Raw genomic sequence first — 24988 nt, 5'->3', positions numbered from 1 at the left:
GGCTCGTTATTTTTAAGTAGTGTTTCTCACTCAATTTGTGCAATTAATAAGGTATGTTTAAGTAAAAGCCTACTTTGTATTTTACTGTGCTCTGAAGTAAATGGAACGTCGTGGCTGAGTGCCTGGTATTCGAGAGGTTTGTCTGAATATTCTGGCTGAGGGTTTTGTGATTTTTTCAGTACCTCCCGGCAAATTCCGGGATAGTACCATAAGTTATGCCACGACCGTTCCTTTTCATATCATTTTAAAATCATTATTTATCAGCCATCGTGTTATTCTACACTTACCCTGAGGCTATAGTCTCAGCTATTGAAAACGTCGTTACATAAACCATAAATAAATAAAATGTAAGTAAGAGTAATCCGTTTTTTATTCTGTTGACCCGCCATAATAGAATTGTCGCCCAATCGTCGAACACTTCGGAATTATAGGCCACGCTTTACACTCGTTATTCGTGATTTTGCATATATCATTGACCTTAATTTATTTTAAGATGCAGTTGTTTTTTATGGGTGCGAAACATGGTCTCTCACTCTGAGAGAGAACATAGATTGCAGGTGTTTGAGATTAGGGTGTCGAGGAGGATATTTGGGCCTAGGAGAGAAGACGATGGTGCATGGAGAAAACTGCGGGATCATTAAGTCAAGAAAAATGAGATGGGCTGGGCATGTAGCGCGCATGGATGGGACAAGAGGTGTCCACCGGGTATTGGTTGGGAAGCCTGGGAGGAAGAGACTGCTGGGAAGACCTAGACGTAGATGGGAGGATAATGGCAAGCGGGATCTATGGGAGATAGGAGTCGAAGGAGACTGGATTTTGTTGGCCCAGGACAGGATCCGGTGGAGGGCTTTGGTTAAATCGGTGATGAACCTTCGGGTTCCGTAAGCCATGTAGTTAGTTAGTTGTGTTGTTGCAAGGTAATTGCACTGGATGAGAGTCAGAATTACAACGAATATTAATTGAGCTGATAATTTCCCACCTCGCCTATATAAGTTTTGGTCCTTAAAGATAACATAAGCATATTTTATGTCATTAAACATTTTCAGGTCTGTGATGCGATTTGAACTCCTTGTAAACCTGTGGTTATATAAGACTGATATTAACAAAGATAAAAAAAAATTAAAACTTTTAGTGTAGATTCCTAATACCGAATTTCTTCCAAATCAGTAGATTATCTTCGGAGATGAAATCATGCGGAGAGACACTCTTTCCGCATTATATGTTAATTTCATGCATTTTATGTAAGGGGTGCCTAGAATTGCTGTGTTCTGTAGCATTCTACCATTATGTTGAGAGTTGAACATAACCGGTAGGAAAATGCCACATTGGGTATCAGTACGGCGACCTTCACGCATTTCGTTTTGTCAGGAAGAGGGGCTCAGTTGCTCCGATACCCACAACGTTCTCGCGGATGGCTTACACACAGCGCCCCCAGTGCCACCAAATTCAAATATGCATTTGGTTAAGGTCCAGTGAATGTGGCGACCATACCAGCAATGGTTGAGCAACACAGGAATCTGGTAACATCAGTTTGCTGTGCTCTGTAGTGTATAAACCTCATCATGGCACGTGTTACTAGTACAAGCTGCGAGCAGACGGAGATAGTCGGGCGGACACACGAAACAGATTTTTCGTTCCTTCAGGTGCACAAGTATGCGGGTTCGGGGGCCCTCACGTGTAAGATCCGAAGCAATACCTCGTATCATACTTTTAAATAAGTACATGGAGTAAAGTCATTCTTGAAAAGCTAATAGTCGCTTAGCTGTTCAAGAAATTTCTTGGCTTTTATGGAACCTGTACGTCATGTTCAAAAGAGTTCGCCATTGTTCCCCATCCTGGGTCAGATGAATCCAATTTAAAAACTTAGATCCTTTTTCTTTAAAATGCCTGTTATTATTTATTCGAAGTTGTCCCATCCTTTCAGGTCTTCTAATTAGAATTCTGTATACATTTCTCAACTCCTTTATGCGTGTTGCATGTCCCATCCATCTAATTATCCGTGATTTGATCACCGTAGAAGAGTGCAGATTATTTATCTCCTAAATGTACAGTTTTCTCCAGCCTCCTACTAACTTCTACCTCTCAAATCCAAATATTCTCCTCAGCAATCTGTTTAAAATAATTATCAGTCAGCCTTATTTTAGTAATGTGAGAGATCATGTTTTAAGTCCATACAAAACAACAAATAGAATGAAGTAACGTCACATAAAATTATAAAATAACATAAAATTTCATCTTTGAGTTTTTAGTTAGTTTGTGGGGTACAAACTACGTATAATTCTCTTAGCAAACAACTATTTCAAGCGATGAGGCATTCTCAGGTCTTAAAACAGGGCGGATTGTGAATATTTCTGGAGTTCTGTAACGGCAATGGCAAGATCTGTATATCATATTAATGAGAAGCAGTTGGGGTGTGTAAAATTGTTCTCTTGGACTTTGTCCATTGTCTTAATTATTAAGTAATAAAACCCCAACGTTTCGGAAGGTGGATTCTGCTTCCGCCTTTATTTAAAAAAGGGGAAAGATGATAGAAGCCCTATCTGTTGCCACCCGGATGAGCTAGCCGCTTATCATAACGTAACACCGTCAGAAACCTTCAGACTTCTAAAATCCTTGCGGTTGAATGCAGTATGAATGAGCAAATTAAGAATTTTCTCCAATTATTCTTATCAACTTGAATCGAAATTTGTGCAGTTTTAATGGAACTACGTTCTCATGGGTTAAGTTTACTTGCTCATTATCATCATGCAGGTTTAGGTAACTGCCGAAGGTTTAAATTGATTTGATTGTAACCTTTAATATATGGTCTATTTATTGCCGTTTCTTCTTAACACTGAAGCTAAAAATAACCAAGGTCGGTTTGAACAAGTTAACAACTCAATAGGGCTTCAAAATATCCCTTCCTACTGCTTTGCAGACATTAGAGAGAGAGATGACTCATGGCATCGATTCATATTTATCATTCAACACTTGGTCATGTGTTATTACACATCAACGATTGTTATGTAAACCAGTGTAGTTAATTTGTACACTTACGTTACTTTCAGAAAACGGCAAATTCGGAGGTCTATGAAATATACAGACAAATGTTTTAAGGTGTAATGCACTTCATATTTTGTCTGTTGTATTGCAAATGAAGTATTGTTTTGGCCGGCTAAGAAGTCTGTCAACAAGTTGAGACGTTCAATTCAAGAATGACCAAAATAGTTAACAACCTGGCAACGCTTGAGTGCATCTACGAGTATAGCTAATACATTCACTTTTTAGAGAACATGAAAGTGACCAACAATTTCCCATATTCTTGGCGGGAATTCTGAGCACTTATTTAAAATAATACGAAAATCGGAAATACACAGAATGTAACTTGAATGTCTGTTCATACTTCGTGGGTGAGTTCTGCACAGACAAACAATACGTACAGTTCGTGTGAACATGAGTCCACAAAACTTTCCTTTTCGAATTATACAGAACGAAAGCGTGTCTGTCTATCCGTACGCTCGCATATTTAGTCTCAGAAATGTTTAAAAAGTGTCTTTTAAACTTTGTGTTTGTGTCTACAGTAGCTTACATTATTTCCAGTGAATTTCATATTATTTATTATCGGATTATTTTTACGTAACACTTAAAGTGAGTTCATTCAAAACCGCAAAAACTGCTTGTAGAACAAAAGATTGGTCCAAGAACCCATCGAAATATGCAATTCTTACTTGAAATATTTTTCTTTATGCAGATTTGAGGTTTTAACAACGCTGAGTCTGAAGATTGCTGTCGTCAGGGTTGTTGCGCCGTATAGTCTGGTAGATGTTTACCGACGTTAGAGAGATCCTTGCTGCGTCAGAGATTAGGATTAGGCTACTCCGTTTACTGTCCGGCCCCTATAAACCTAGCCCTTTCCGCTCGATTGGCTCATTCATCGCCCTGATGACGGAGGCAGTATGGCCTCTGAAACGTTGGTTAACATCGACTAGACTACACGGCGCAACAACTCAGAAGACAGAAATCTATTGTTCTTTATGTTTTTGGTAAATATTTGACTAAGAATAAGGACATGAATTTGGCAAGTGGAATACTTGGAGTTTCTACAGAGTAGGTTCAATTGAGTCAGAAGAAGGGGAGTTTGAGAAATACAAGTGGTTAGGTGGGAAGGGGAGGGATAGCAAACATCAGAAAATTATTCATTTATGGGAAAGGGAAAGTTAATCACCATTTAGGGACTGAATTATTTCAGCAGGTAAATGAGTAGAATTTGTTGGTCACAGGATGTCGCATGTAACTCTGAAAGGTCATTGGTATGATATCATTATATTGAATGTACATGCCCCAACTGAAGATAAATTTGATTACACAAAAGATAAATTTTACGAAGGACGATAACAGGTATTTGACCAATTCCTTAGGTACCATACGAATACTTTGTTAGGGAATTTCAGTGCGAATGTAGGAATGCAGGACATTTTAAACTGATTATTGGTAAGGAAAGTCTACATGAAATTAGTAATGATAATGGGTTCAGAGTAGTAAATGTCATTGTCAAAAGCACAGTATTCCCTCACAGTGGACTTTCCTGATGGCGTATTCTAACGCAAAGTTAAAGCATCTCCTTGTTTCAGACCATGGAATTCCTTGATTAGCTTCTCAAAAAGGACTCTGCTCCTTGAAGTTACCGAGATGGCCAAAACGGAGTATATTAATACATAATACAGATACAAGAAAGACCTAACGAATATTACAATTCTTGTGATTTATAGCATGGCGTATTCTGGGGAACAATTACCTGGCCTCTGTTCAGACGAAGCAATGACTCCACTCTTGCACAGACGTTGTTTCATTCCCAACCGTCCATGACCTTGTTTAGCCATACAAATACGGAAAAGAATGTTAATTATGAACTAATATTCGGTTACAAATTATACCTGACCATTATAAGATTTAATCTCACATTTTTGCTTTCTGTTTGCATTTCTGTATGTGTACAATATTCATTTTCCATCCATCTTCTTGATTATATGCGTAGTTGCTTGCAGCAATTTGCACATTCAGTGTGATTTTCTTGCGTAAATGGGACTTCATATGGTCGTGTATTTGTAATGTAAGAATATTAGTGTTGCCTTTTCAAGTGATGCTTATAGAAAAAACTAACCGCTAAGCAAGTCCTGTTCGTGACAAATGGTAAGACGAGACAGCTTTAATTTCCAGTACACAGCACGTGCTTTACAGATGGTGGACTTCTGGTAGCATTTTGATTATATGCCATCGTCTAGGAGGAAAATACTGCCTCCATCTTCAGAGCTAAAAGTGGAGGCAATATGCTCCTCCGAAACGATCTCATTTTGCCAAAATACTATACAAGTAATAATCCAGAAGATTTCCATCTACTGTTTTCATTTTACTTCAAATCTAACGACGTACGTTGCAAACATTTCACACCGGAATATTATTTTTGCTGTACTGTTGATGAAAATAACCCTCTGATTCTACAGTTTCAAACAACTTCTGTTTTTTACATTTGTGTTTTTTTAAATATGGTTTTTAACTAAGGCAGATAACTATATTGTTTATGCAGTGTCAAATGGTACGGCGATTAAGAATGGTAAACGATGTAAGGATCATGGCCCCTGTTATCGTAGGCTTCTGTCCCAGTATTTGACTAGTGGGCCTTAGGAAAACAAGAACACGGCCGGTCCCATGAATCAGGAAAGAGGGTAGCAAGCAGAATTACTGCCAAAACTAAGTTCAACCTGAAGTAAGGGTTACCTCCTGTGTGCCAAGCACAATGAAATCCAGTACCTGCGTACCGACGCCCAAAACGTGAGACGTCTGGAAGTCAGAGGGGAAAACTGTAAATGGCAGAAAATATTTTTCAGCATCCTTTACCAACTGTCACAGAATATTCAAAGTATGTGTAAGAAATATTTATATTTTAAATACCCTGTCAAAAGAGTGGAACGGAAGATAAATATTTATTTTTACTAACATGCTAATAAAAATTAAGCAAAGTTATCAATTATAACCACAGGATTCTTAAAATATTTGCATAAAAAACTTATATTTTTGTTTCAATAAAACTAAGTCCAGCCTAGAAAATAATTACTTAAATTCACGCCTCGTGTCTTCCGTTGAATTTTAGTGTTTGCTGGAATTTTATGAATACGTAAATGTGTATAAATCCTTTCTTTCAAATTGCATTTCTGTTGGCGCATAAACGTGTAACTCTATAAACATATTAGTACAAATTAACTAAAGAAAGTTTACAGTTAATAGTTTATACGTGTAAGGTACTTGTAATTTACGTTCTACTCCACACATACGTATTTTACATGTTTATTATGTAACATTGTGTATTTGCATATTTTCTAGTTTATGATATAATGCCAGATAACTATGAAAACTGATATTGTGCCAGAGTATGAATTTCAATGATGAAATCATTGAAAAACATTATATTAATAATCTGTAGTTCACACTGCCAATCCTGTAGTTGGCTACTGTATGGATGTCACGTGAGCGAGGTAAGGTATAGTCGGCGCAGTAGTTTTTGACCGGTGGAATTTTCAAGAGGAAGGCTAGGAGCGAGTCTCTTTTGCGATAGTATAATGCTGACTGCACCGAGGAGCTTATCGGACTGAAAGCCCAAACAAAGAAATGCACTGACCTTGCCACGTCGGGTACACAATAGCTCCGCTAGCTTCTCCACCGGCCAAAAACTACTGCACCGACTATAATCCTCGACAATGAGTAACCTTCAGATGTTATGAGGTGCTGATAATAGTAATTTGTGACACTTGCTTTCAAACGTTTCCATATTCACACCTTATTTGTTCAAGTGCTCATCTGTAGCGCAAATATGTAACGACATTTTTGCGACTGCTTTGAATTCGACTTAAAACTGAAAGAACAAACAGCAAGAGCATAAAGCCAGAAGATATAATATCTAATAAAACTGCAATTCTAACTACAGTATTTTTATGGATATGAAACTTGGTCTGTCTCTCTGAGGGAAAAGTACAGGTTGGTGGTATTTCAGCACAAGATATCGTATGGAACAAAGAGTTTTAATTTTGACTGTCTATAATAATAGTAATAATAAATCAATTCAATTCATTTATTAAAGTGGTTGCCAACAGGGAGGAGCCAATGGTAGGCAAACAATGATAATACAAAAATATACAAAAAACAAATAAACCAAATATATAAATGAATATATATGTATACATATAATAGATCAATCAAACATTTCCCGTATTGAGTATATTAGCCAATTACAGGGAAATACAGAAATAATATATATAGTTAAAATCATAGTAATCACTAGACTCTTTCTTGTAAGGAGAAAGTTTATTCATGGGAGACACTGACTTCGCTGAACACGTCCAAAAATCTGCATACGTAATTTGCAGCACTGGCGCACCTAGCTGAAGGACTATGTCTCATCTCTCTGCTCACACTAAAAGTCGAAAAATCTCTTATTTTCCTTGAGAGCACACGAACAACAACAGTGGCCGCGATTGAATGACAATTTATTTTGCTCTTAAAAGCATTGATAAGAAATAAGGCATCGAGATGTCTAAACCAAAGCGTTTTAATATTTAAGGAATTTATTATCAGCTCGTACTTACGAGGAAAATCAAACTGAAAGGACCTACAATGACACAGATTGGCAAATTTTCTTTGAATACTTTCTAATTTATTAGAATCAGTCAGAGTAAGATTATTCTATACCACCGAAGCATACTCGAGCCTAGACCTAACTAAAGCATTATATAAAACAAAAGACTGTCTAAGGAAGAGAAGTTATAAGTAATAAAGCGAATTATCCCTAGAGTTCTGAGTCCTAGAGAATACGCATAATCACCACGAGCATGGAAGTGCAATTTACTATCTAGCATGACGCCAAGATCTTTTACGCAGTCGGTAAGCAAAATTGAAACTTCCCTGACATAATAGTTAAAACGGATACTGTTGGTCTTACGTGTAAAAGATACAATTTTAGTCTTTTGAACATTAATTCCCATAAGGTTATCATTACATCAGTGGTGTATGTAATAAATATCCGCTTAAAGAGACACAGTATTCAGCAGACTTTATGTTTCTATATAATTTAAGGTCATTAGCAAATAAGAGAAATTTGGAAAAATTAATTTTGGCACAAAGATCATCAATAAATGCAATGAATAGGAGAGGTTCCAAGGTACAGTCTTGAGGTACTCCAGATAACACAGGATAGGGATAAGATGACTTTTCTGAGATTCGAACGAAGGAAGATCGTGGTGATAAGTAACTTTAGAATCACTTAACGTAAATTGAAGAATTATTGAGTTTATTTGAAAGAAGAGCATGAGGTACCTTATCGAAGGCCTGGCTAAGATCAGAATATACAAAGTAAAATTTTCCCTGTGAACAGACAGATGGTAGAACATCATTTAGTTAAGTAACTAGGTTTGTTACCGTAGATTTTGATTTAATAAAGCCGTACTGACTAGGATGTAACTTAAATTTGAAATTGAAGGAAAGGTGATCATGTGCAATACATTCAAAAATTTTGGAAAAATTATTTAAGATTGAAATGGGCGTATAGTTATTAACAAGAACGCTATTTCCTTTCTTAAATATAGACACACGGTCGTCAGTTTCCAAAGCATGGGAAAACTCCGTCAGTAAACTAAGACTGAAAATATGATGTAAAAGGGGAGTGAATATATCAATACAGCCGTTTAAAATAAAAGTCGGGATTTCATCAGGTCCGACGCATTTCGTCGAACGGAAACGACTAATCACCCGTGTAACATCATCAACAGAGATACATGGGATATTCAAAACATCAGAATAGGCGAAGTCAGAACAAGTGTCAAAATTAACGGAAGAAGAGGAGTTAAAAACAGAACGAAAGCGGTCTGCAAAGGCCTCTGCGATTGACTGCGGTTCCGTGATAAATCTCTCTCCAACTGATAATTCTTTCTAAATTTAGAAATATATTTCCAAAACTGCTTTGGTTTGTTTCTAAAATTATCATCAATTGTTTTAACCAAACCAATCTATCTGATTTAATAGTCATTTTAACTATTTTACGATAATATAAAAAACCTGTAATGATAATTAGACTTACACTTTTTAAATTTATTAAGAGACAGATTTTTCTTCCTAATATAATATATAAGAGATTTGGAGAACCAGTAAAGATAGGTGGAATTTCTGGATTTTAAAAAATGGAATAGCTAGGTTAATAACCTTCGACACAGTAGCCCTGAGATTATTAACTGTAGCATCAACAGAATTTTCATTATGAATACAAGACAAGTCCGAGTTTACTAGGATATGATAAGGTAATAAATAGTTTCCTTTACCTTAATTGGCGTCGAAGTGTGAGCGAAGTATGTTGACAGTCAGGAATTAATTTAAGATTAAGGACAAGTGGCGGATGATAGTTGTCGGAAGAGACCAACGAGTGAGTAGAAGAGAAATGCTGATGTTCGTAAAGACAAGGTCGAGCAGTGCACTGTTAGGAACGCAGTTGTTGTGCTAATTAAGGCCAAGAAAGCAAAAGGTGGCGTAAAGAGAATTTCCTTTAATTTTATTATAGTAGTATGAATGAGAAGAAGGGGTGCCATTTAGCCAGTCATAATTTGGTACAATAAAATCTCCTTACATGACTACCCGATAGATGAGAATTTAGATTTACTTCTAAAGAGTTTAAATAATAATTCAATTCAATTCATTTATTAGAGTGCTTGGTAACAGCCAAAAGAGGCCAACAACAACCAAGCACTAAAAATAACAATACAAAAACAAACAAACAATAAACTAAATATATAAATGTACAATATAATAATGATAATATATCAATTTATTAATTTGTTACAAAATAATCAACAAAAAAATGAGCTGAATAATATGCCTAAGTATATAAAGTAAAGTTTGTCCCGCTATACGCCATGTAGGCGCTTGGGGGAGTGGAGGTATAGCTCCTACTCATTCTAGACCTCGGCACTAGATGGGGGTGAATGGTCAGCATCACGCCGCGGCCGGCTTTACCCCCGGGAAGGGACCTCGGTACCCATTGTAGAGGAGGCTGGGTGGGCCCCAGAGCCGATCTGGACGCAGAGGCTAGAGGAAAAACCCTCTGCCTCCGTCGGAGATCGAACCCCGGTCGTCCAGCCCGTAGCTAGTCACTATACTGACTGAGCTATCCCGGCTCATTGCCTAAGTATATAATAATTAAATTAAAAGCAGTTAAAGATAAACAATATATACAAAATGAAACTTTAATTACAAGGAAAAAATTTTCTAAATAAAATGCCTAAGCAAAATATTGTCCTTGTCGATGCGCTGACAGACGGCATTGGCAACAGAAACACACCTAAACAAGGGACTAGCCTTGGAATTACGATGAACAAAAACGTGAAGTAGTCTCTAATGGATCTGGAGAGAACGCGCAAAGAAACTGAATCCAAAACGGTTGGGCAGCAAAATTTGCCTTTAAATATATTAATGAGAAAGAGAGCATTAAGATGGTTCCTCCTGAGGTGGAGTGAAAGAAAATTTAACCTAACTAAAACGTCTTCATAATTATAGTCACTTAGGCCATTAAAAAATCTGGCGTGACATAAAGCAGCAAATTTCCTTTGAATCCTTTCAACTTTGGTAGAATCAGTGGAAGTAATGGAATTCCAAGTAACAGATCCATACTCCAATTTAGACCGAACAAGACTATTGTACAAAACCAATAGGCTATCTAAAGTAGAAAAAGAAGACGTAATATACCTAATCAAACCTAGCATTCTAAGGGCTTGTGAACATCTGTAATCAATATGCTGGTGAAAATAAAGCTTGCAGTCCAAAAGTACACCAAGATCTTTAACACACTGAGAACGCAATATCAAATTGTCATATAACTTATAATTGAAGTATATGCTGTTTGTTTTACGAGTAAAAGATATAATCGTGGTTTTACCTAAATTAAGCTTCATACCATTTTTATGGCACCAATTTTGCACAGCAAGAATATCATGATGCAGCAACTTACAATCAAAAACGTTTCTAATATTACGACATATATTTAAATCGTCAGCAAAAAACAGATAACTGGAATTGGAAAGAGAGTCACAAATATCATTAATAAATATGTTGAAAAGTAAGGGGCCTAAGGTAAAACCTTGAGGCACTCCTAACTTAACAAGATAAGAAATCTAAAGCTTTCCCGATATACGTACAAAGGAATGTCTGTTGGTAAGATAACTACAAATCCAATCAACAAAATTAGAGGAATGTCCAAAGTTGACAGCTTGTGAAGAAGAATGTTATGGGGAATCATGTCAAAGGCACTACTAAAGTCAAAGTATATAGAATCAATTTGACCTTGTTTGCTAACAATGGGCATAATGGAGTTTAAGTAAGTAACCAAATTAGTTGAAGTAGAATTAAATTTTCTAAACCCATGCTGGACAGGATTAAGTCTTTGTTTAAAAAAATAAGATAAGTAGTCATAAATAACAAATTCAAATATTTTGGAAAAAATTTTAAGAATTGAAATGGGTCTGTAATTACTAACCCTGGTACTATCTCCTTTTTAAATATAGGAACAACAGCAGTTTGTTTCCACAAGGATGGAAAAGTCACAGAAGATACACTAAGATTAAAAATATGTGTTAGTAAATGAATAAATATGTCCGAGCAACCCTTAATAATAAATGATGGAATTTCATCCAATCTAACACAAGGAGCTTAATAGCCATTGATACTTCAAAGGCAGAAATAGAAACGGTGGGTAAAAAGTCGAATGTAGTCGAAACAGGAGGAGTAACGGAAGGACAATTAGCATTAAAAACTGATTTGAAATGATTAGCAAAGGAATCAGCAATTAATTTAGAGTCAGTAATAAACTGATTATCAACTTTAAGTTGAATAAATGGGTTATCCTTCTTTTTAAAATTAGAAACATACTTCGAAAAATATTCGGGGTGAGTTTTTAAACTGTCATCAACCGTTTTTAACCACCACTGTCTATCAAACTTAATAGTAATTTTAATAAGTTTGCGAAAAAATGAAAAATAGGAATAATAAATATCAGATTTAGTCTTTCTGTACCGACGAAAATACATATTTTTTTCGAATATATCATTTTAAAGTGCTAGAAAACCAACATGGAAACATGGACTTCCTAGAACACTTGTAGGGTATAGCTAAATTTAAAGCTTCAGTAACAACTGAGTTAAGCTTATTAACGGCACAGTCAATAGAAGTCTGATTATAGACACAAGTCCAGTCATAGAAAAATAAAAATGTATATAACAATACATAATCACCACAGGCATAATTGCGAAAAGAACGTGGAGGCTGCAAATAAGAAGAAAAATATATACTAAGATCAACAACCAAGGAAGGATGGAAGGTATCAGGTTCAAACAAGTCAAAATCAGAGTAGGAAACCTTAATATCAGTAAAATTAGCAAATACAAGATCAAATAAATTCTTGTTTTGTACGGTAGGGTTGTACTGAGAAAGTCCAAAATAACATGCAGCATTATAAATTACCTCACCTCTAAGTTTGGTATAATAATGTGAGTTAGCATGGTGACACCCATGAACCCAATCATAACCATGTACATTAAAATCACCTAATAGGACTACGCGGAAATTTTGAGTGTTCAGCTTAGCTTCCAAAGAAATAGAATAATTTTCAATAATTTTGATATCCATATTCGGCAGAAAATAATGGTTACCAACAAGTAAATTAAAACCATCGGGAATAGAGATTTCTATCCAAACACATTCCTGCGTAAGTTCAAGGTCGTACCTACGTTTACAACCAAAAAAAACGATGAACTGCAATAAAAACACCACCACCCCGAGTTAAATTTGAATCCGCGTAAATTCTATCTGCGCGAAAAACATAATAATTATCAGGAAAAAGATTGCGATTACAATAATAATAATAATAATAATAATAATAAACCTGATATAATTCGAAACAAAAATGGAATTTGTCTCTTAATTGATATACGAGGTGCGATCGGAAATTTTCCAGATTGCGCCTATAAAACCCGTACACTTATCTCAGGTATTAAATTCATCCATCACCCTCGAAGTAGTTCCCCTGGGAGTGAACACAACGATCCCAGCGCCGCTGCCAAGCCTGGAAGCATGCCTGAATCTCTTCTATCGTCTCAAATCTCCTTCCCTTTAGCTGAATTTTCATCTTTGGGAAGAGGAAGAAGTCACACGGAGCTAAATCCGGCGAATAAGGAGGGTGCGGGATGACGGCCATGGTGTTTGAGGCCAAAAACTGCCGAACTTTGAGGGCGGTGTGCGCTGGCGCGTTGTCATGATGCAGCAGCCAGTTGTGGTTGCGCCACTTTGCCGGCCGCTTCCGTCTCACATCTTCACGCAACCTCCCATAGCCTATCCCAACAATGTCGCACAAATCGTTGATGGTACGACGTCGATCTTCGTGAATGGCCTGCCGAATCTTCGTAACATTTTCGGGCGTTGTGCTCGAAGATGGTCGTCCAGAACGCTCGTCATCATCGACAGAGGTTCGGCCATTTTTAAAATGTGAATGCCACACAAAAGTTTGTGCACGACCCATTGCGGACTCCCCAAATGCTTGCTTTAGCATTTCATAGGTTTCCGTAGCCGTTTTGGCGAGTCTTTGGCAAGAGATTCAGGGGGAATCGCAGATGGTGCTTGACAGGCTGACAAAGAAAGATTTCCAGGGATGCTTCCAGGCTTGGCAGCGGCGCTGGGATCGTTGTGTTCACTCCCAGGGGAACTACTTCGAGGGTGATGGATGAATTTAATACCTGAGATAAGTGTACGGGTTTTTATACGCGCAGTCTTGAAACTTTCCGATCGCACCTAGTAGCAATAGCAACCGACACAAATGTAATTAAGAAGGAAGCGGAGATCATCTTGAAATACAAAGACCTTCTCTTTGAAACACAACGAATGTGAAAAGTGAAAGCAAAAGTAATTCCAATAATTATACGAGCAACTGGAACTGTCTCCAACTCACTCAAAAAATATTTGGCCAACTTCCCGGGCGAACACGACATTAGGGAACTTCAGAAAACCGCCATTCTAGGATCTTCATACATCATTCAAAAGACGCTCATGTAAAATATATATAATGCCTTGCACGAAGTCTGTATAATGTATGTAACACGTATTAAAAAAACAAAATGTATTTCAGAAATAGCTGCTGCACTATACGTATACCTCAGGGGCAAGGTTTTGTCTCAGGTACACAGAAGTAAATACCCTATAAAATGGTGATTAATGGAATAATAATAAAAACCACATGTCGTACCGGGAAAGAGATATCATCGGGGATATAACCATCATAAACAACATAATCAGATGTCGCACTTGTGGACAAGAGAAAGATAAACACACAATCAGTTGACATCTCAATACCACATGCACTTCATATACAAAAAAAATGTGAAAGAAGAAAATTGGGAATTATCAGCCACACATCAGAAGATGTGTCAAGCAGACAAAGTAACTGCAGGATTAGTCGTCATTTCTTAAACTGGAATTGTCGCAAAGAACATTCATAAAAGCGTAAAATATCTACATTGTAATTGAAATAAATGCATTCAGTTATAGAATTCAGTCTTAACAGACACAAACACAATAGTCAATAAATTTATATATGATGTATAGCGAAAATATAAGATATACAGCAAGCTTGACCCAGTGTAGAATTAATAATACGAACAGGAAGGATAATAGTCTCGAAGCTGTTCCTGTGGCCAAGTACCATGCCGTGAACGCATATGGTGCAGTCGAAATAAATCATTCTCAATTCCGGCTTTAGAAGGTACTGAATAGTTAGCTCCACGTCTGGCTGTTTTACACCAGAGAAGGGACCACTGGTACCAGACGAATTGCTGAATGGGTCAACACCAGAGGTAGTGAGCGCAGTTGTTTTTGGCCGGTGGAAGTTTCAAGGGGAAGGTTAGGAGCTAGTCACTTGTCAGATAGAATGTTTCGTCTGCCTCCAGGAAGGACGAGGAGCTTATCGAACTGAAAGCCCAAAAAAAAGAAATACACTGACCGTGCCGCACAGATTAGGCCCGTCCGCCAGCTGCTCCACCGGCCAAAAATTACTGCGCTGACTATAGTACGCGGTGGCAAATAGAAAAATCATAATCATTGCAGAATCCGAACCTGGTTAGTCCAGCCGGCAATAATAATGTTGATGATGATGACGATGGTAATATATGTAAATAATGGCTTAAAACTTGTGGAATTTTTATTACAAAGTACACTTCGTTAGAAATTGGTTCAGTATTTCATTTATAACAGTTTTTTCATAAGGTCTGGTTTACTTCTCGAAGGGGCCTTGAATTTGAGAGAATTTAAATATGTGTGTGTACAGCAATTTTCATATCTCACGCTAAATAAACACACAAAATAACGTTACAGGAGATTTATCTCACTGTACCATTGAAAACTGGCGAACTCTTTTTGGGCAGAACAATGGACCTGTCGTCAGACAGAACACTAAATAAAATAAAACCATTGAAAAAAGTTCTAAGACTGGGTACTAGTTTTTATGAAGGGCAGCGGCAACAGCGTTACAGTGCCATTGATTAGTGTGAGCTAGTAATTTTATTTTATTTATTGTTCTGTCTGACGACAGGTCCATATGAACAGGATCCTTCCATCCTTTTCTCGGACTGGGACCTGTTCATATACGTTCTTGGCAGATGATCCAGAAGTGGTTTGCCATTGCCTTCTTCTGTGTGTGAATGGAGTAATTGTTGGGATGCCACGGAGAAACCGGGGAAGCCCCCGGAGGAAAACTCCGTGTTGCCTAGACCACGGCCTTGCCCAACACAAGTTATAAATTCGGACACCGCCGGGAATCGAACCCTAGACTCCCAGGATTACAAGGCCAGCGTTCTAACCGCTAGACCACCGTGGCATGCTGAGCTAGTAATAGGAAAACAAATTTAAACAAGCCAGTCAGTACGACGTTCCAAATGACTCTAGCGTGTGGTTGTTATAAATTGCTTTCTCTGGTCTACACACACTTTTAATCTTACAATATTAACATGTCTTTTTCGCGTCAGTAACATTGTCATTGAGCAAATTATTCGAATGCATTCATGCATGATAAATAATGCCACTTTAGAATCCGAAAACTCGACGCCGCTAACACAAAATCCTTCCATTTTATACAATCTTGAGATAATCTCTTTTACTCCCTTGCCTTGATCTTCCAAGTGGGCTTTCCCAAAAGTTTCTCTACCAAACGTCTGCAGATATTTATATATTCTCCGGCCTTTACATGTCCAGCCCATTCAAGTCTCCTATTTTGACGGTACTAGTATACTACTTTGAGCGCCAAACAATTTTAGTTTGTATTCATTGTCCAAATAGGAGACCATGTTTTACACCCATACAAAGAAACTGACAAAATACTTGTTTCGTATATCTTGATTTTTAATATTCTGGGAATTCCAGAATTTTTGAAATCTATCATTCCTCATACCCCGTCATTAACCTCAATTATATGTTGTTCTCAGATACTTAAATTTTAAAGCACCCTCAAACGGTTGATTACTGTAGTTACATTATAGCTGTTGCTAATTATTTTGATTTTTATCACGAACGTATTTTTAGTTTTAATTGAATTTACTTCTGTTTGAAAGTAAGAGGAATTAACTGACCGGAGAATGGATAAAATTGCGTGATGAGGACCTCAACAATTTGTAGACTACTCTTCAAGTAATACTGTAATGATGAAGTTAGTATGACAGAGAGGGTATGTAGCATGCATGTTGATGTGAGAAATGTGTACAGAGTTTTGGTTGGAAAGTCGAGAGGGAGGAGACCACTCAGAAAACATAGATGTGGATGGAAAGATAATATTAAAGTTGGTCTTACATACGAAATAAGGGTATAGACTAGATTCATCTAGTTCAAGATAATTACCTATGGCAGGCTCTTGTAAATCTAGTAATGGGCCTTCATGTTCCTTGAAAACCATGGGATTTCTTGACTGGCTCTCAAGAAGCTCTCTGATCCAGATAGATTGGGCATTTTTATTTATTTTCGGCAACAGATTATATCTTTGTTTGTAGAAGATTTTCTGGGGTACTGCCTTTAGTATTCATATTCGCCCTTAACAAGTTAAAATCATGAACACAAACAAGTGTCAGTACTTGATGAAATTTTATGTTGCAGGATTTTATTAAAATTTGTTTATGCACTCTAATTTTGGCTGAGTTCGGAAAATGGTAGCCACTTTACATGGAAGACAGTGTGGATTGGATTCATGTGGCTCAGAACAGGGACCGGTGATGGACTCTTGCGAACATTGAAATGAAGTTTCTCATTCCATAAAAACAGGAAATTTCTTGACTAGAAGAGCGACTAATAGCTTCTCAAAAACGACTCTGTTTCATGGTGTTAGAATGACACGTATTATACAGTGAGGTATGATTTTCCCGAATATTCATGTTTCAGCAGAGAATAAAGTGACTACAGGTCCTAAAGATTTTGTAAGTAATTGGGATAGTCAGCCACTCAATTTTCTGTAAAGTATATGCATACTTTTTAGGAAAGCTAAATGAATAAGCAGGGAGGCAGGACATTTCAAACCCAATACTTGGGAATGAGAGTATAAAACCACATACAATGATAATGAAACAATATAATTTGCCATTTTAAAAATCTGATTACCAAGATCCTGTAAGAAATCCACATTATCTTCTTTTTTCCGGTTTAACAATGTTTGTACATTTTCCGGTACCCTTTACGGGCCCCCAACTTTTTTGATGTAAATACGTCTATAAGGAAGGGTCATTCGGCAAAAAAAGTGGAACGAAAAAGGGAAACGAAAAAGTGTAACAAATTTACCTAGGGAACGTCGTGTTTACTCGGAATTGTTGTTACCTAGGAAACGTCATCTGTTTACTCGGCATTGTTGTTACCTATAAAACATTACATTACCTTACCTTGCATTACAATACATTACCTTACCTTACCTTACCTTACCTTACCTTACCTTACCTTACATTACTTTACATTACATTCAGCTACCACAGACCCATCTTAAGCGTAACTAATTCAAGTTGATTAAGCAATGTTTTAATCAAACTTATCTCAATTGTAAAGCATGTATAAAGGAAATATTTAGAATAAAGCCAATATATAAACTTCCTTTCCGTATAGACGTATTTACGTCAAATTCTCCGGAACCGTGGTTCCACTGACAACTTTTTTTAGTTGGTTTGATCTATGGACATTCGGTAGGACTCCTTGGACGAGGGACCGGCCAGTCGCAAGGCCTCTACCTATTTACAGGACAGCACAACACAGAAAAACATCCATTGCTTGATTGGGATTCGAACCCACGGTCCCCGCGACCAAGCGGCACAAAGCCCACGCCTCAGACCGCGCGGCCACTGCGGACCCCGAAATCCACATTATGTTATATGAATAAATTACAACATACAAGTCCCTCCCAGTGGGATGACACACAAACCTGATCATTCTTTCACAGATACAAAAGACACAGAAGAAAATTAAGTATGGCCCTTTAGAGAATCTTACAGTAATACTGATTATTTAGAGGTTGCAATGCAGGGAAAAGATTTTAGTGAGTGAAGAGACAAAGCATACATTTGACACGAAAGTACATAATCTCTAGAAATTATATAAATGTATTTTCTATTTATCTAATTGAATTGTGAATAACAGTTCTCATTGATTTCTCTGCAGATCCGAGACCTGTGCTTGTTCACAAGATGAGACTGTGTACTTATTATTGTTTGTCTCGCAGTGAGATCACTGGCTTGCTTGCTATTCTAGATGGATATGCGGTCTAATTTGATTAGTAACATCAACGAGGTTAATTTAATAAATATGCATTAGTTGTGATTAACTTCAAGTTCGATTTTATGCAATATTCATTGTCTACAAGTGTCCTGTGATACAAAATTGCACAACTTTGAATGCTGAACATGATTTCAACATATCACGAACCTGTTAATCGTGATCTTCACATGACATTGGAAGATAATTAAAATCAGCTTAGCCATTTTCAAGTTCTTATATGTGTGGAGGTGGATGGGCAGGGAAGCAGAGCAGTTTCAAAAGGTGTTTTACAGGAATGTCAACCTGCATATAAATAAAATATCATATACGAGGTGCGATCGGAAAGTTTCTAGACTGCGCCTATAAAAACCCGTACACTTATCTCAGGTATTAAATTGTATTGTAATTAATTCATGAATTAGTTTCCTTCCAACAAATTATAAATTGCAGGCATCCATGAACAAATATTTGTATTTCAGTTTATGCAGTGACTAAGAAAGATATGATCTTAGACAATATAATGGCACCTTCAGTGCACTATGTCAGCGTGGCCCGACTGGCGGCCCGCGGGCTGGATCCAGCCCGTGAAAGTATTTGTTAATTTGTTACTAGTTAGTAGAAACCCATTTTTTTCTTTTCTCTCAAGGATTTTAAAAAAATAATTGTGATTCTCATCTCATCAGCTGCTATATTTTTTCTCCACCATGAAAATGTTAAAAACGAAGCAGAGGGACAGGTTACCTGAGGATGTCTTACGATCAACCCTTCGTTTAGTAACAACAAAAGTAGAAGTTGATATTCCGTCACTGGTAAAAGAACAATCTGCTCAGTGATCTCACTAAAGCCATTGACTTTAAAAGCATAAGATGTACGTTCTACCGGTACAAATTGTTATTGTATCAGATACAAGCTGTTAAAGTAGCAGAGTTCAAATAATTTGTGTAAGTTTTCCATGTAAAAATCGTGAGAGATGCAAGCCCTTGCAGGAGCAAATTTAAAATAATATAAAACTCGGTAGTAGTTTATGCACAAAAAAATTATATTCCAGCATATGCAATGGTAATTTGTCATTTCTGAATAAGTATGATTAACGATAACGACAATGGAAAAATAGTGACAGTAGGGGTTTCTTGACCCTTGGGTCCAAGAGATAAACTATTCTTGCCTGAGTGAGGGAAAAAGTTGGACCACACTGCACTATAACATTACCGTGGTATATATGAGAAATTTAATATCCAGCACAGGCCTACATGTTTTCATTCTTCACAATATTAAACCATTGTGACACAAATAGCTTGGTATGTTGTGTGATTCATTTACATTTTAAATTTACACATCAGCAATATTTTTTATAATTTAAAACGTTTACATCCAAGCAATAAGTCAAAAGCTGTTACAAACAAGTCACTGGAAATGAAGTTGAGGGCCCTGTTCACTTGCCAAATAATTTCAGCCTGAATTTCTTTTTCTATTCCAGGTGTATTTTTGGTGCCATATTTCCTCATTCTCATTATATGTGGAATTCCATTGCTGTACATGGAGCTCGCTGTAGGTCAGTTCACAAGAAGAGGACCCATCGGTGCCCTTGCTCAGATTTGCCCACTGTTCAAAGGTAACTTGATCAATGTGGTGCCCTACTTTTGCATTACTTATTTAAAGGACCAAGTGAAATATTCTGTGTTGTTATAATAATTTAATTGGTTTCAATATCATCAGCTTAAAAATATTGATGTCATAATTTTACTAGTGTTTCCAAAAGGTATTAGGAGTAAACAATTTCTGCAACAGTGCAACTCACGCAGTTTTAACTGCTCCAATTATGGCATCTAGATTTCTGACAAACATAAATTTTACATGAGCTGGTATTTTTATATAGGCTACCTGCCACAAAGGATGTGATAGTTCTTTGTGTTAGAAGGAAGCATGTGAGACAAATATACATTATATATAACTTTCCAGGAGGTAAATCACGTAGAATTATATATGTTGGAAAGACTGGGTTGTAAATGGTAGAATTAATATAAAAATGGTCATTAACAATTTTAATTAATTTGCAGGAGATACAGTGGAAGCATAAATTACTTTAGCAATGAGTGGTCAGATTTCTGTTGCACTTACACACACGGACATGTTATGTGCAATATCACCTGTTTCTCATCATTATATTGCAATTACATAACACACATTAAATTCTCAACTAAAACGCAGCCTAAGCTGAATACAGTTAGAAGTAAATAGCTCGCTTTATTTTTTGAAAATTTTACCAAATGTTCCAACCCAGTATTTCTCTCTAAATGACTGTCTTCAGAGACTTTGCTTGTGATCCCAGAAGACAGTCATCTATACAATTACCACCATGAGAACCTGAAATCTCAGCAGTATTTCTGTACGCACATTTTTATTATTTAACTTCCAGGTGCTGGTTTGGCTAGTGTTGTCATTTCATTTATTATGTCAACATACTACAATGTGATTATTGCATATGCCATTTACTATTTCTTCACTGCATTCAAATCTGACTCTCCATGGAGTTCATGTTCAAGCCGTTGGAATACGTACAAGTGCTGGACCACCAGAGCTGTAAACTTCAGTAAGCCAATTGAATCTAGGGCACCTTCTCAAGAATTTTATGAGTAAGTTAAAAATCATTGTTACAACTACAAACTTCAAAACACCACAGAGGTATTATTTTAATAACCTATTATATTTTATTGGGACCATTTGATACACAGGAACCTCATCTTAGGATCCCTAATTTATAAAGTAGTGGTAGTGTGTTGAGGAGTATTATTGTCTTGAACCTGAACATTTTCGCTTTCATGACCGGAACAGTTCTATTATGAAGAAAAATATGCTATATGGACAGATATTGTAGGTATAAACATATACAGAAAGATTAAATACAGTGTTCACATGCAAATTCTGATATATAAATTAATATTATTTTATGGAATTTTTCTTCAGTGACCCCTAAAAGGTTCACTTGAAGGAGCAAATATTACACCAAATCCCTCTGTATATATTACAATCACATGGCTAGTCTAAAGGAGAAGTAATAAGAGGAAAAATAAATTAGAAGTTCACCAAATTTGTGGTAACTGATATGTGCTTACCATATTTACACTTATAAATCAATTTCATTTTATGTATAGGGTGTATATTAACTACCTTTACAACTTTACTCTCTACACGGTTTGAGCGCAATTTGCAAGAAAAACTGTTAGAAGTTTTATCGAGTTTCCGGTAGATGGTAGCACCCGTTATTTTCCACCATACTGCACCTGTATCTGTAAGTCCAGTCAGTCGCTTAGAACTCGCAGGAGGAGGTTAGAGATTGGAGTGTTTTATCGAAATGAAATCGTATAAATAGGTACAAAGACGTTTCAGGACAACGTGTGCCCGGTTTGGACAGTTTAAAGAGTTACACAAGAAATGCACAGGGCGTTCACGTCCCGTTACACGCGTCTGGGGAGGGGGAAAAGAGGTATAGCTCCTATTCATTCTTAATCTCGGCACTATAGGGGTGAGTGGTCTGCGTCACGCCCCAGCCACACTTTACCCCCGAGAAAGGACACCGGTATCCATTGGATAGGCCCCAGAGATTAGAGGAAAATCCCCTGCCCTTGTCGGCGATCGAACTCCGATTGTCAGTCTTTCCCTGTTATGACAGCTACCCCGGCTTCCTCGTGTGTATGATGAAAACTGGTGCAGGCAATTATGCCAGATGATACAGTAGCTCGTACAAAATTTGCAAAGACTATGCTTGAAAACCTGGAAGAAGACAATGAATTTCTGAGGAAAATTATGTTCTCTGATGAGGCTACATTCGTCGTTTCAGGGCAGGTAAACAAACAGAACGTATGCATTTGGGGATCAGAACACCCTTCTGCTACAATCGAGCACATTAGAGACAGCCAAAGTTAATATGTGGCCTTTTGTATGATCGTTTGATTGGACTCTTCTTCTTTGCCGAAGCAACTCTTACATCCAGCAGTTGTCTGGATATGCTGGAAAACTTTGTCTATCCACAGTCACAAGAACTGCAGTTTGCTGCGTTCTTCCAGCAAAATGGCACACCACCACACTGGAGCTTGTTGTGCATGCATCTCTTTATCAGTATTTCTCAAAAGATTGTGATTCCAAACTCCACTAGACAACATCAGTGATTTGAAGGACTGAATTGCAGCTGCTGTTGCAACAGTTGACATTGACATGCTGCAGCGTGCATGGATGAAGCTTGAATCTCGTTTGGACATTGCACGTGTTACAAATGGTGCCCATGTTGAGTGCATGTAATTTTCAGAGCAAACTTTGAGAGTCTCTCTCTCAGATGATGCTCAAACAGCGTGTCTGTCATTAAAGGTTTATTCACGAGTAAAGTTGTGAAGTTAATTCATATACATTCTATATACTAACAATCCTCCCCTTCCCCCAAAATTTTAATTGGAAGGGAGATGTTTCTTTAAAAGTTTTAGGTATAAAAAATAATCTTGTAGATACATTTGAACTTTGTGTAAATGGTCTATATACTGTGTGGATCTGAGTATCTTAGTGTATGTCATTTCAATCTTTATTTTCAAATACCATTCATTGAGGTGACACCCAGGTTTTTTTTAAAACAGTGATGTCACTGGTAAGGCCAGTGGCCTAAGATTAAAGTGGGTGTGAGCTATTTGCCAGTAAAATACAATATACAGATTTGGCACCTTTAGAAACTTACAAATATCATGTAGTATACAAATTGGTCAGAATATGAAACTGATAAAATTCTCTCAGGCTACCAGCCGTGTCAATTTGGAACAGAAGTCCAATGTTTCAGAGAGGCTGTGTGTATGGATGGAGAAGTCTTTTCCTGGTGATGGAGACAAGAGTTTCTGAAATGTCAGACTACTGTTCTGAATTGATGTGGCTTCTTACCCGAGAGGATTTTATCACTATTAGTTGTCGCAAAATGTTAAAGTCATACAGAATATTTGTATGCTACAGTATTAAAACTCTGTTATTTATTATTTGTTTATGAGCTGTATACCATTCAATTCTGCTTGCGTCAAGCTATCATTAAGAAACAATGAGAACCACATGCCCACTTCTTTTGACCTGGAACTATGTGCCAGACCACCCTGGTACTTTTATTTTTTGTATTGTATCCCTGATTATATTATATATTTGTTTTTGTTCTATGAAAGATGTCCAAAAAACACACAATACTGCCTGATTACAAGAAAATTTTAAAGATGAAGCTTGTAGTTGGACAGATGCAGTTTTACCAGGTGTTGATTTAATGCACTTGTGCAAAAGATTGTTTAATTACTCCAGCCATTGCAGCAATTGATATTTGAAAATGAAGATTGAATTTCTTTATTGAGGTACATTGAAATTGCAGAAATTATATCAAAAAATCTACAGTAGAATTTCTACTATAAAACAGTATGCTTAATTCATATCAGTGTCATTTGAACCCAGAAAATTACAACAAACATTCCATTCATTATATTTGTTCTCTAGCTGTCCTATAGACATGATTCTACAGATGCTGGATTACTGATCAAGAGAGGTAACAAAATCATTACAAAATTAATTTTTGACATAGAATAACTGCCTGACTTGTTTGTTTCAAGTTATTTTAGGGATGTAGGTTATGATTTTTAGTTTCAGAATTTCTAATGGTTGTTATGCTGTACTATCCTTTTTTTTTTCTTTCAATTTTTAGGATAATTAATAATTGCATGGAAGCTTTATATGCATGTTTTTAACAAGAATTGCATTAACAATGACAAACACACATAATCACTGGATGTTATTAATAACTAGCAATAGAATCCACTCACAGTTAGAGGGAGCATAAATTAGTGTTTTCAATTTTATGGAAATAAATGTAGTACTTGCATACTGTGCAGTGTTGAATAATTATCTAAAATATATAAATCATGCATACAAACAAGACTGTTAACACTTTAAAAAACATTTTGTGTCAAACGCTTTTCAACCTCAAGAGACAAAACACTAATTCATTAAAAACATACAATTCATAAAATGATGGTTTGTTATAAAGTACTAAGCATAAAAGGTCACACTGTATAAAACCATACTTCATGTAATACCACACTGAACGTTTAATTGCACATGAGTTTGTGTAATATCTAAATTGAGTTACTTAGGT

At 36.7% G+C, this 24988-nt stretch overlaps 1 protein-coding gene across 3 annotated transcripts in view; it reads left to right on the top strand.

Annotated features, from left to right (window-relative positions):
• ine (solute carrier family 6 member inebriated) overlaps positions 1-24988 on the top strand; it is a 113899-nt gene that overhangs the window by 76012 nt on the left and 12899 nt on the right. For all 3 annotated transcript variants that reach the window (XM_022059207.2, XM_087351377.1, XM_087351376.1), the window contains 2 exons: positions 20306-20440; positions 21245-21461. In XM_022059207.2, the coding sequence (XP_021914899.2) occupies positions 20306-20440; positions 21245-21461 (352 nt within the window). The remainder of the gene's footprint in view (positions 1-20305; positions 20441-21244; positions 21462-24988) is intronic.

The sequence above is a fragment of the Zootermopsis nevadensis genome, unplaced genomic scaffold, assembly GCF_977971745.1.
Source record: "Zootermopsis nevadensis isolate Lab colony 2312 unplaced genomic scaffold, Znev_1.0 Znev_ptg000019l, whole genome shotgun sequence".
Classification (NCBI taxonomy): Eukaryota; Metazoa; Arthropoda; class Insecta; order Blattodea; family Termopsidae; genus Zootermopsis; species Zootermopsis nevadensis.
Note: the sequence above shows the minus strand (reverse complement) of the source record. Positions and strands in the feature narration are given on the sequence as shown.